The sequence below is a fragment of the Urocitellus parryii genome, chromosome 5, assembly GCF_045843805.1.
Source record: "Urocitellus parryii isolate mUroPar1 chromosome 5, mUroPar1.hap1, whole genome shotgun sequence".
Lineage (NCBI taxonomy): Eukaryota > Metazoa > Chordata > Mammalia > Rodentia > Sciuridae > Urocitellus > Urocitellus parryii.
The window spans coordinates 186,015,750-186,027,997 of NC_135535.1; the positions used below are offsets into that span (position 1 = coordinate 186,015,750).

Here is a 12,248-nt window from a genome sequence, read left to right on the forward strand (position 1 = left end):
ACCACGTCAGTGAGCTGACAGGGAAGGTAGCCGGCTCCTCCGCCCGTCCCGGCCGACTTATTCCGGTCAAGTGAGCGGTCCCACCTTGACTTTAGCCTTAACTTTCAGAAAACAGGCTCCTTCCCTTCTACCACCCTCCACCGAGTGGGGACAGCCTCTGGGAGCGACGCCTCCCGGGACCAGGTTGGACATGAGCAGCGGCTGCCGGTCCTGGGACTAGGCCCCGCCATTTTGGATCTGCTGACAGGTCAGCAAAGTCTCTTTTTAGAGCTCCAGCGTTGTGAAGGCCGCCCTGACATCGCGATAGGGAATAAGGGGGAAAAGTCCTTAAATTGGATGAGCCGGGATGGGTTAAGGACTCTGGGCGCAGGAATTAAACGAGGGAGGGATTGTTGTGGGAGGGAATTGGGAGTTTTGCAGGGGGCAAAGGTCAGGCACTGCTGCAGGAGGGGCGATTTCAGTTCTGAATTGTGATCTTTCTGGGTCCTTCAGTTCTTCTTGTTTTCCCAGGCCTAATGTAGCCGTCAGCTTTTCTTTTCCAGAGCTTCTGCATCCTAAAGAGTCCATTCCTCAGAAGCTGAAAGTAAAAGCTAAAGAGCATTGTTTATACATTTAAGGGTTGAGTTTTCAGAACTTGGATATGAGAGCCTCTCCAGATTTTGCAGAGTTTCAACTTCTTTTTTTTTAATATTTATTTCTTAGTTTTAGGTGGACACAATATCTTTATTTTACATTTATTTGGTGCTGAGGATCAAACCCAGCGCCTCGTGCACGCTAGGCAAGCACTCTACCACTGAGCCACACACAACCCCAGCCCCCAGAGTTTCAACTTATATGTGACTACTTCATCAGTGCAGCTGAATTTCTTCATTTATCCTGAATGATGAACCAGTGCGACCTAGCTAGACTCAGGTAGTCAGAAGAGTTGAGGCAAGCAGCCTGGGAAACTGGGCTGTATCTCCTGTAGGGCAGCTCAGTCGCCACTCTGAGTCTGTATATAAACACTGGACTTCTGGGCCTGATTCTTCCTTTATACAATCTTTTATAGGTATTCTCTTCTGGTGTATGTTTTGGGTCCCCAGGTCTTCTCTTCATTTGGCCTACAGGAGATAAGATTTAATCAGAAGAAAATGATTAAATTTAACCGAGAGCAGAGAGAAATTTGAATACTGGTAAAATTTGGTACTGTTGGCTTATTTTAGTGGATAAAAAGTCATGAGAAATGTTTGGCTCTTCGGTAGAGTCAGGACAGCAGTGAAAGATGGGGCATAACCCCAAAGAGTGTAGTTTATGGCACAGCGATGACTTTTTTTTTTAGTTGTGGATGGACACAATACCTGCATTTTATTTTTTATTTATTTTTATGTGGTGCTGAGGATTGAACCCAGTGCCTCACACATTCTAGGGAAGCACTCTACCACAGAGCCACAACCCCAGCCCCCAGGGATAACTTTTGATAAACTGCTATGTTGTAAAAGTCCACCAAAGGTAAAGAATACTTTATAATGAGGAATAGTGTAGATAGTATTTCGTAATGCATAACATAGAAGTTTATATGCCTTTCTATCAGGTATATAAGGCAGTCCTTTAGGTCCTCTGAAAGATATAAATGGAAAGATCTGTTTTGGGATGCTCAGTTTATACACTTCTTAAAAGTAGAAGCATATATGTGCAGCACTTCAGGATCAGCCTAATGCCTTTCATCAGGTAGTGGGCACTCAATTATTATCTGTACCTGTGATTAGTTTGATTAAAGGCATCAAACTAATCAGGTTGTGATCAGGCTTTGTGGTCTAGTGCTGTCTCTGGCAGTCAGGAACATTGCACTTTTGCATGGTGAGGTAGTAACAAGGAGGAAGGGAAGGAAATTGTCTAGGATGATAAAGTAATTGAACTTAATTTCTCCTACTTAATTTCCTTTGTCCTCCTGAAGAGTGTGTGTGTGTGTGTGTGTGTGTGTGTGTGTGTGTGTGTAGGTGTGTGTGTGTTGGGAGAAGAAGGAATAGCATTTATAGTTTACATTTATTGATTTGAAAATAAGTGGGATGGAAATGGTATAAAGAACTATTTATATTTTAGCTTGCTGATCAAAGTTGTAGAATTTCCAAAAAAGTAGTCAAAAGTGGCACATGAAAATGACATAGTCAGCCCAGGAAGTGCCTAAATTTGATGAGTCTGCTTTGCTCACCTGGGCCCTACTGAGTTATATATTTTGCATAATAGGCAATCTGGTCTCTGGGTAGTGTGATCAATCTAATAACTCTAGAGACACCAAAGGTTTTCTTTTGGTTTATTTAAAAAGTCATTTTCAGGACTACGGTGTATCTCAGTGGTAGAACATCCATCCGTCCAGTCTGTACAGGGTTTCAAGTTTAGTTCCCATCACTGAAGAAGAAAAAAGTGATTTTCTAGATTGAATACTTTAAAAAAATATTTTTTTATTAGTTGTTGATGGACTTTTTTTTTTTTTTTTTGTATGTGGCACAGAGAATTGAACCTGATGCCTCTCACATGCTAGGCAAGTGCTCTACTACTGAGCCACAACCCCAGCCCTGATTGAATACTTTTCTAGGTAGAAATTATTTCTACCCATCCATGAATGAAAAAATTTACCTTTTATTCAACACTTGTATTTGGGCTTCTTTTTCTTTTTTGGTGCAGTACTGGGGATTGAACCCAGGCTTACACTTCCTAAGCAAGCCTTTAATTTCTTTTTTTCTTTTATACCTTTATTTTGTTTATGTTGTGGGCTGAGGATCAAACCCAGTGGCTCACACATGCTAGGCAAGCACTCTACCACTGAGCTACAACTGCATCCATCCCTTGAGTTTCTTTTTTCCTTTTTAAGATTTTTAGTTGTAGGTGGACACAATAGCTTTATTTTATTTATGTTTATGTGGTGCTGAGAATCAAACCCAGTGCCTCACATGAGCTAGGCAAGTTCTTTATCACTGTGCTACAACCCCAGCCCACTTTAGTTTCTTTTTAATGGTGGCTATAACTGGACAATATACTACAGTCTTGACAATTGGCACTGTAGGAACTCAGGTTGTAGACACATCAATAACTGGGCATCAATCCTAGTTTTTGCTTGTAGTTGTCAAGAGTTCCACTATTATATCACTTTCCTGTGTTCCAGAAGTCAGATGACAGACACTTCTAAATAATAACCTCACTAATAGAGTACTTAGACTGGCTACTATGGGCAGCTTGTGAGGAAGAAGACACAACTCCTTCTTTTGAGGAGACACAGGGTGATCATTGGACAGATCATGCTACCCACTTCTAAGTGATTGATCATTTTCTATCCCTGTGGTTCAGTGTGACTGCTTAGATTGATTCTGTTGTTGGGGTCCTGGAGGGGTTGAGTTGAAAGAAGAGATTCATTTACCTTCAGCTGGAAGAGCTATATAAATATGATAGGCTGCTTTTATTATTCCTCTTTTATCTTTTTTATATTTAATTTTATATTGTTCCTCTTTTTCTTTTTTTAAAAAATATTTTTAGGGGGTTGGGGATGTGGCTCAAGTGGTAGCGCACTCGCCTGTCATGCGCGGGGCACTGGGTTTGATCCTCAGCACCACATACAAACAAAAGATGTTGTGTCCGCCGATAACTAAAAAATAAATATTAAAATTAAAAAAAATATTTTTAGGAGCTGGGGATGTGGCTCAAGTGGTAGCACACTCGCCTAGCATGTGTGAGGTACTGGGTTCGATTCTCAGCACCACATAAAACCAAAATAAAGATATTTAAAAAAATAAATAAGGTCCATTGACAACTAAAAAATATTATAAAATATTTTTATTATAGATGGACATATCTTTGTTTATTTAATTTTTTGTGGTGCTGGGGAAAGAACCCAGTGCCTCACACACACTATGCAAGTGCTCTACTGCTGAGCCATAACCCCAGCCCCTGTTCCTCTTTTTCTATATTTCAGTATAGTAAACTGCACTTGCTTAATTAAATGGAATATAATAATATGTTACTTTGGAGTGGTAGTGGAAGTAATCATGGAAGTGATGATTTTTTTCCCAAGAGTATTGGAAGTGATCATAATAACTAATGGTATAAGTAGTTATGATAGTATGATGACAAATCATATAAACAGGTGATATGAATAACCTAAGGGGGCTGGGGATGTGGCTCAAGTGGTAGCGCACTCGCCTGTCATGCGCGGGGCACTGGGTTTGATCCTCAACGCCACATAAAGATAAAATGGAGATATTGTGTCCACCTAAAACTGAAAACTAAATATTAAAAAAAAATAACCTAAGTTAGTTAGGTGGGAATGTGTTAGGATGTAATGAAGACTTTGGTATACTGGAAAACTCATGCTGTTATTTAAAGGAGGCAGCTGCTATTTATTCAGCATGTTGTCACTGTTTGAGAATGTGAGCAGTATGACCAATCTTCCTATTTTTCAGAGGAAGCTGGGAATCCAGATTATTGTGTTTTCTAATTGTTAGCAACTAGTTACAAATTTTAAAAACCTTCCCCAGTGTAAACAAAATGTTTGTTTTCTGGATTCTACGCAGTGGCCGCTGGATGATGACCTATGATAGAGAAGATGGACAGGCTTTATAAGACTTAAATCACTGCAGTTCTTTATGTATAATCATAGCAAATAACTTTTATTCTTTGTCCTTCTCTACCACCTGTCTCCCTTGAGTGGTTAAAAGATGAGTGAGAATCTGTGTTTCATTTTTCATGTCAAAGTTGGTAAAACGGACAATTTTTGACCTAGCAGCTAACATTGTATATAGTTCTGAGATAGAGAGTGAGTTCTGGAGATAGTCTCAGAGAGAGAGAGAGAGAGAGAGAGAGAGAGGAGAGAGGGAGGGAGGGAGGGAGGGGGAAGAGAGAAGACACACACACACACACACACACACACACACACACACACACCCATGGCAGAGCTGAGGTACACTGTTGACCTGATTAACAGGTTTGGGAGGATTTTCCAGTTGTGCCTTGTCATGGCACCAGATTTTTTCCTGGTTTGACTTTCTCTTATCTCCACCATTCAAGTAAATTTCCTGAGCCCAGTAAATTGTTTACTAGTTAGTAATTCTTGGAAACTCTCAGTAATGCACAAAACTATTGAATTTTTTGGTCAACTTAAGAAATGTTATAAGTTTTGTATACTTAAGTGCTTCTCTGGACCATGCAAGGGATTGAGTGAAAAAAATTTTTTTTTTTTTTTTTAAAACCAGGGATTGAACCCAGAGGTGCTTAACCACTGAGCCACATCCCTAGCCCCCCCCCCCACTTTTTTTTTTGATACTGTGGATTGAACCCAGGGTTGTTAATCACTGAGCCACATTTTCAGCCCATTTTATTTTTTATTTTGAGACAGGGTGTTACTAAGTTGTTTAGGGCCTTACCAAGTTCTTTAGGCTGGCTTTGAACTTGGGATTCTCCTGCCTCAGCCTCCCAAGTCACTGGATTATAGACATGTACCATTGTGCCCAGCTCATTTTCCTCTTTTCTCTGGTATCTTTTGAAATAAATGTCCTTATTTTAACATGTTTGAATTCATAATTTTCTTAAGGGTTGTACTTTTTTGTTTCCTATCTAGGTACTTCTCCCCTGAGCTGGGTTTATAAAAATATTATATATTCCAAGTGTTTTCAAATTTTGCTTTTCACGATTAAATCTTATTAATTTGAAGAAAAAAATTAGTATTTCCTAAAGTGAGGATCCAATTTATTGTTTTGTTTCTATTGCTTTTGCTTAGAGAAGAGTTTCCAGTTGATATGTTGACTCTTTCTCTTTGAATCCCACTGGAGTAACTGGGATACCTCAAAACACTAGGGGAATATTTAGACCAAGCTTTAAGCAGACATTGCTTTCAGAGGACATATTTTGCTCAGAGTATATGGGACAGTGGCCTAGGGATATTAATTGGCTTCTATTTGGTTATTCCTTCTCATGTTATTTTTGACATGATGTAAACTTTAAATTCTACCATACTGATATGAGATCTCTGCAGGCCTTTGTGTCTTTGTAATGAGGGATTCTCAGCCATTGGCTGCTAGGCAACAAGCCAGAGCTTCCCATTTGAAGCCTGAAGGAGGCTTCCATTAGGAGTTTCCCTGGGTGAGGAGATATTAGGCAAATCTTCATAGTCCTTGAAAATAATTCTTCATTCCCTAGATATTCCTTTTTTACTAAGAAAAGCAGCTTTATACAGTGCTTTTTAGGCTTAGTTTTTTGCTATCTTAGGATGTTGATAGCCTTTGGTACCTAATGAATTTTGATCACATGTTGGGTTGATTACCTTCAGGTGGGTTTCCAGTTCAAAATTTATTCCTCCAGGAAACCTTCCAAGTAGCACATAGATCTCAACTAGACCCATTAGCACTTTTGTTAAAATTTGTAGTGTGGTGTTATTTTTTTATATTTATTTTTTAGTTTTGGGTGGATAATAATATCTTTGTTTTATTTTTATGTGGTGCTGAGGGTTGAACTCAGTGCTTCATGCATGCTGGACAAACACTGTACCACTGAGCCACAACCCCAGCCCATGTGGTGTTATTTTGTTGCTTTCAGCTGGGAATGTTTTCTCTTTTCTTAGTTCTTTGAAAGAAAAATTATGTTTTCTTATTTAGGTTCTTAATGATGTCTCTCCTAGGCCCTTCAAATGTTTTTTTAACAGTGATGGCTGCTCAGTCTATATTTTGAACATAGACTGAATAATAACTATACATTCAAGGTACTTCATGATATGCCCCTTACTTTTTTAGCTTTACCTTCCATTATTCCCCTAGGAGTAATGTTCCAAACTATCTGGAATAAGCATGATCTCCTAAATACATATTGAATTTTCTTACTATCAGCCTTCACTTTTACCATTCCTGCTATATGTGTGTGTGCACGTGCGCGTGTGCATGTATATGTGTGTGTGTGTGTATGTGTATGTGTGTATATGTGTATACATATATGTGTGTGTATATATACACATACATTTTGTGGTACTAGGGATTGAACTCTGGGCACTCGACCACTGAGCCATATCCCCAGTCCTATTTTATATTTAGAGACTGGGTCTCACTGGGTTGCTTAGTGCCTCACTTTTACTGAGGCTAGCTTTGAACTCTCGATTCTCCTGCCTCAGCCTCCCAAGCCACTGGGATTACAGGCGTGCACCTTTGTGCCTGGCTCCTTCCTTATAATTTTGACTGTTTGAATCCTGTCTTTTAGTTTCCTTTCTGTGATATTCCACCAGAATTATTTTCTTGATTTCATTGCTATAATACTGTATACCACTCTTGTTGGAGATATATGTGTTTGTGAGCCACTATGCATAGGTCTGTTTTTTTAAATTACCTAAAGCTAGTTAGATTATAAATTCCCTTTGGAATATCTAGTGGGTGAGTAGGGACAATTCTATATGACTCTGCCTTGTTTGCTTAACATATACTAAGTATTATCTGATTGACTGAAGTAAATATCACTTAGCTTTGATTACTGCTTTTAATCTTTGGCTTAAGGGATAATACATCTACTTATTAGCTTATTTTAAAAATTAGTTAATTAAAATTTAAAAATAGGTAACTTTTTATCACAAACATGTTACCTATTTTTAAATTTTAATTAATTTAAAAGGTACAAAAAGAATATACAGAGAGAAGTCAGTCTTCCTCTCACTCCTGTCTTCAGTTAACCAATTTCCAGTCACTGAATTTCTTTCCCTGGAGACAATCCTGTGTTAGCAGATTCTTATAAATCGTGCCCGAGATCTCTTCCTTATTCATCTTGCCTACATAATTTAAGGAAGGAGAAATACTATGAAAGACTTCTTTTCTCTTCTGATCCTTTAAAATTTTTTTTTTAATTTATTTATTTATTTCAGTTTTCGGCAGACACAACATCTTTGTTTGTATGTGGTGCTGAGGATCGAACCCGGGCCGCACGCATTCCAGGCCAGCACGCTACCACTTGAGCCACATCCCCAGCCCAAGATCCTTTAAATTTGTTTATCTTTTATTTCTTGGTTCTTCTGCTCCTTAGAAGAAAACATTATTGTACATTCCATCTCCTCATGGACCATTCTTGGAAGAGAACATTGTTGAGTTCCTAGAATGTTTAGAAAGCAAATAGTCTTTAGGGTCTTACCTAGTCCTTTCTTAAAATTGTCATTAATATAAATGTTGTCTGTGTTGGATTCCCTTCTGGATTTGGGAAGATGTAGTAGGCCTGGACACAATTTTTTTTCTTTTATATGGTGGTTTTCATACTTTTTACTTTCTAGAGGCTCCATCTTATACAAAATATACAAATTTAGCTGCTTTTCGGGTGCATTTTTTTCTCTATCTCTTTGGCTATGCCTCAGTTTTCTTTCAGACCCCACTAAACTTATAAATGCCTTAGGGATAGAAATAAATCTTTTTCTCTTTTATCACTATTAATGTTTAGTTACATAGATAATACAGTATTTTCCTTGTAAAATTAGAACATTACCGATAAGACTAAAATATTCTTTGGGTATACCCTTATTTCACAGCACCTTCTCTAGAGATAACTGTGATTTATGAGTTTGGGTATATCTGCCCAGAATCTTTAACCCATATTTATATATCTATGTATGTACCTGTATGAAATATATTAACTGTACTTATCGACATGGATGACACAGAAACATAATGTTTTAAGGGAAAAGGGTTTGTAAAATAATATATACAATATCAGTTGAGTATAAAAGCATACAGAGCTGGGCATAGTGGCTCACTATAATTCCAGCACCTGGAGAGTTTGAGGCTGAGGATCACCAGTTTGAGGCCAGCCTCAACAATTTAGCAAGGACCTAAAGAACTTAGCAAGATCTTGTCTCAATAAAAAAGTAAAATGGGATTGGTATATAACTCAATGGTAAACTGTCCATGGGTTCAATCCCCAGTACCAGAAATAAAAAATAAAAATAAATAAAATCATCCAGAATATTGTTTAAAGACATGCATCTCTAAAGTAAAAGTATAAAGCATTGTAAGGATTTAATAACCATTAGATTTACGGCAAAAGCAAGGAGGCTATGTTTAGGAAGGATAACAAGCTTTAGTTGTACAGTTAACCCTGGGTTCTGGCTGTTATATTTGTTAAATTTTTTTTTTTTCTTGGTACCGGAGATTGAACCCAGGGACACTTAACCTCTGAGCCCATATCCCCAAACTTTTTTTGTATTTTATTTAGAGACATGGTCTCACTGAGTTACTTAGGGCCTTGCTAAGTTTCTGAGGCTGGCTCTGAACTCTCTATCCTCTGCCTCAGCCTCCTGAGCCACTGGGATTACTAGCTAGTGCCACCACACTCAGCTATATTACTTTTATCTTACTGTAAATTAAGTATTACATATTGTTAAAAATAAAAATATATTTTATGTATGGTAGGTTGGTTGGTTTTTACATATATAGCAACATGCAGTCATATAATTTTTTTTCCATTTTGCAGTATGTCTGAACTCTTCACATCTTTTTTGCTTTATATCTTTACACTCTTTTTTTTTTTTTTTGGAAGGGGGGTATCGGGGATTGAACTCAGGGACACTCGACCACTGAGCCACATCCTCAACCCTATTTGGATTTTATTTAGAGAAAGGGCTCACTGAGTTGCTTAGCACCTTGTGTTTGATCCTCCTATCTCAGCCTCCCAAATTGCCGGGATTACAGGTGTTCACCAACATGCCCCGCTTTTTTTTTTTTTGTACCTTTACACTCTGAAAGTTGCCTTATGCATAGTAGGTAGAATTTCTTTTTTCCATATCTCAGTAGCCTTATTGTTTTTACCTTCCTTGAGCTTGTTTGTCTAACTGTATCTTTTCCCCTTCTTTGTGTTTTTCTAAGTTTTGTCTTTCTGAGAAGGGTTTCTAAATAATGAAAAGTGGTAAGTTGGGTGTTAAAAACTACTAGAATTTTCTCTATGCTAAGAAGAAATTCTGTTTTTTAATATTTTTATATGGGAAAACAAATATCTTTTCTAAGGATTGTTCTAGGCAGCAAAGAAAATTCTTAGTATTTCAGTTGGAAGTACTTGGAAATAGTATTTCAACTTCATTCCAGAGATTGATATAAAGCAGTTTTTAAAAGCATTTACTTTCAGTCTTTTCTGCTGTTTAAGTATCTGAACCCGAGTTCTTAGAACTTTTTAAAGGTCGTGTCACTATCACTGTCCAGTTTTCTGGAGCTTACTTATTAGAATGGATGCAGTCTTTAAGTTGACATTGTACTCATGGTTCCAGGACTGGCAGTGTTTCTCAGTGGTAGAGTGCTTGCCTAGCATTTATGGGGTCCTGGATTTGATCCCCAGAACCACAAAAACAAACAAACAAACAAAAACAACAACAACAACAACAAACAGCAATTCCAAACCAAATTTACCCTTCTTAATAACTTTCATTCTAATAGCCTGAACCTTCAGTGTTACTTTATTGAGTACATTTTTAAAAGACAACAAAATAAGCCAGGCATGGTAGCATATGCTTATAATCCCAGCAACTCAGGAGCCTGAGGTAGGAGGATTGATTGTCCAACCTCAGCAACAGTGAGGCACTAAGCAACTCAGTAAGACCCTTTCTCACTGATACAAAATAGGGCTGGGAATGTGGCTCAGTGGTTGAGCACTCCTGAGTTCAGTCCTTGGTTACTCTTCCCCCCAAAAATATTTGAAATATTATTTTTAGCAAGTTAGCAACTGCATACTTTAAAGGCATCATAGAACTTTGGGAACAATTGACTTTGAAAAATCTGACATGCTTGCTAGAGAGTATTAAGGTGTCTTTGAGAAATTTTCTAGGTTGATAAACTTTTGGGTTTTATCTTAAACATATCTGAACCTACAGAGACCTCTAGGAGAGCCAGGTAGTTGAATTCAAACCATAAGATGGACTTCATTATCTTAGTATTACAGGTAGAAAATCTTGGTACTGAAAAGTTAAATCACATTTCTAATAATCTGATAAGGTTACTGATTTATATGTGGATATGCTCTGGGTAACCAAAATAATTTTTTAAAATCTTTATTTTTTAGTTATAGGTGGTCACAATATCTTTATTTTATTTTTATGTGGTAGTGAGGATCTAACCCAGTGCTTCACATGTGGTAGGTGAGCGCTCTACCTCTAAGTCACAACCGTATCCCTAATTTTTTTTTTTTGTATAACTGGGATTTGAACCCAGGGCCTCACCCATGCTGGGCAAATGCTTTACCACTGAGCTGCATCCCCAGCTCTTTCTATTTTATTTGAGACAGGATTTGGTTAAGTTGCTCAGGCTGGTCTTAGACTTTTGAACATCTTTGCTCTGCCTCCAAAGTAACTGCACACCACCATGCCTGGCTGGTTAACCAAATTTTTTTTTTTTTAATATTTATTTATTTATTAGTTATTGGCGGACACAACATCTTTGTTTGTATGTGGTGCTGGAGGATCGAACCCGGGCCGCACGCATGCCAGGCGAGCGCGCTACTGCTTGAGCCACATCCCCAGCCCTGGTTAACCAAATATTAACCAGACATTTCTCTTAACTATCTTGGTAGGTTTGCCAGGATGGTGGATAAGAATATTTATATCATTCAAGGGGAAATTAACATTGTGGTTGGGGCCATCAAACGAAACGCCCGATGGAGCACTCATACACCACTGGTAAGTGGGGAATGGGCAACAGAGTCTGGTTACTGATTTGTGCTGGGGAATCTGGCCCTTAGTTAAAAAAAAAGTAATTAAGTCCCTAGTCATAGTGAAAGTAATAGGAATTCAGAGTCATTCTTGATTTTAAGGATATCTCTGTTTTATTCCAACCAGCATCAAATTTATGGATTCTCTTTTTTCTGTTGGACTCTACAGTAAACACCATTCTTCAAGTTATTTTTATAAACGACTTAAGCTGGTACTTGGGACTGCTTTAGTATGTCTAAAAATGTTAGAAAGATTCCTAATCTAATTCTCAAGGGTTATAATTAGATATCTTATTCATACAAATTAGTTTACTTATTGATACATAGAGTATGACTTGGTGATGATACTCCTTACAGGGGATTTAGCAGATGTCCAAGTAAGAGCAGGCTATATTTTGCCAGTTAGATTAGTAATGTTCCAAACTATCTGGCGTAAGCATGATCCCCTAAATACATATTGAGTTTTCTCACTGTAAGAGATTAAGGAATAGGAAAATATGAACCATGGTTAAGTTTCTTTTCCTCCAAAAAGAAAACTTACTGGATTTTTTTGGTTAGATTCAGAGAAAGAGCCC

General features: G+C 37.9%; 1 protein-coding gene across 5 annotated transcripts in view; it reads left to right on the plus strand.

Moving 5' to 3' along the window:
- The window catches only part of Gbf1 (golgi brefeldin A resistant guanine nucleotide exchange factor 1), a 124,541-nt gene continuing 112,293 nt past the window's right edge, over positions 1-12,248 (plus strand). For all 5 annotated transcript variants that reach the window (XM_077798960.1, XM_077798961.1, XM_077798962.1 and 2 more), the window contains exons 1-2: positions 1-247; positions 11,536-11,641. In XM_077798960.1, coding sequence (XP_077655086.1) covers positions 11,546-11,641 — 96 coding nt within the window. In that variant the 5' untranslated portion in view covers positions 1-247; positions 11,536-11,545. The remainder of the gene's footprint in view (positions 248-11,535; positions 11,642-12,248) is intronic.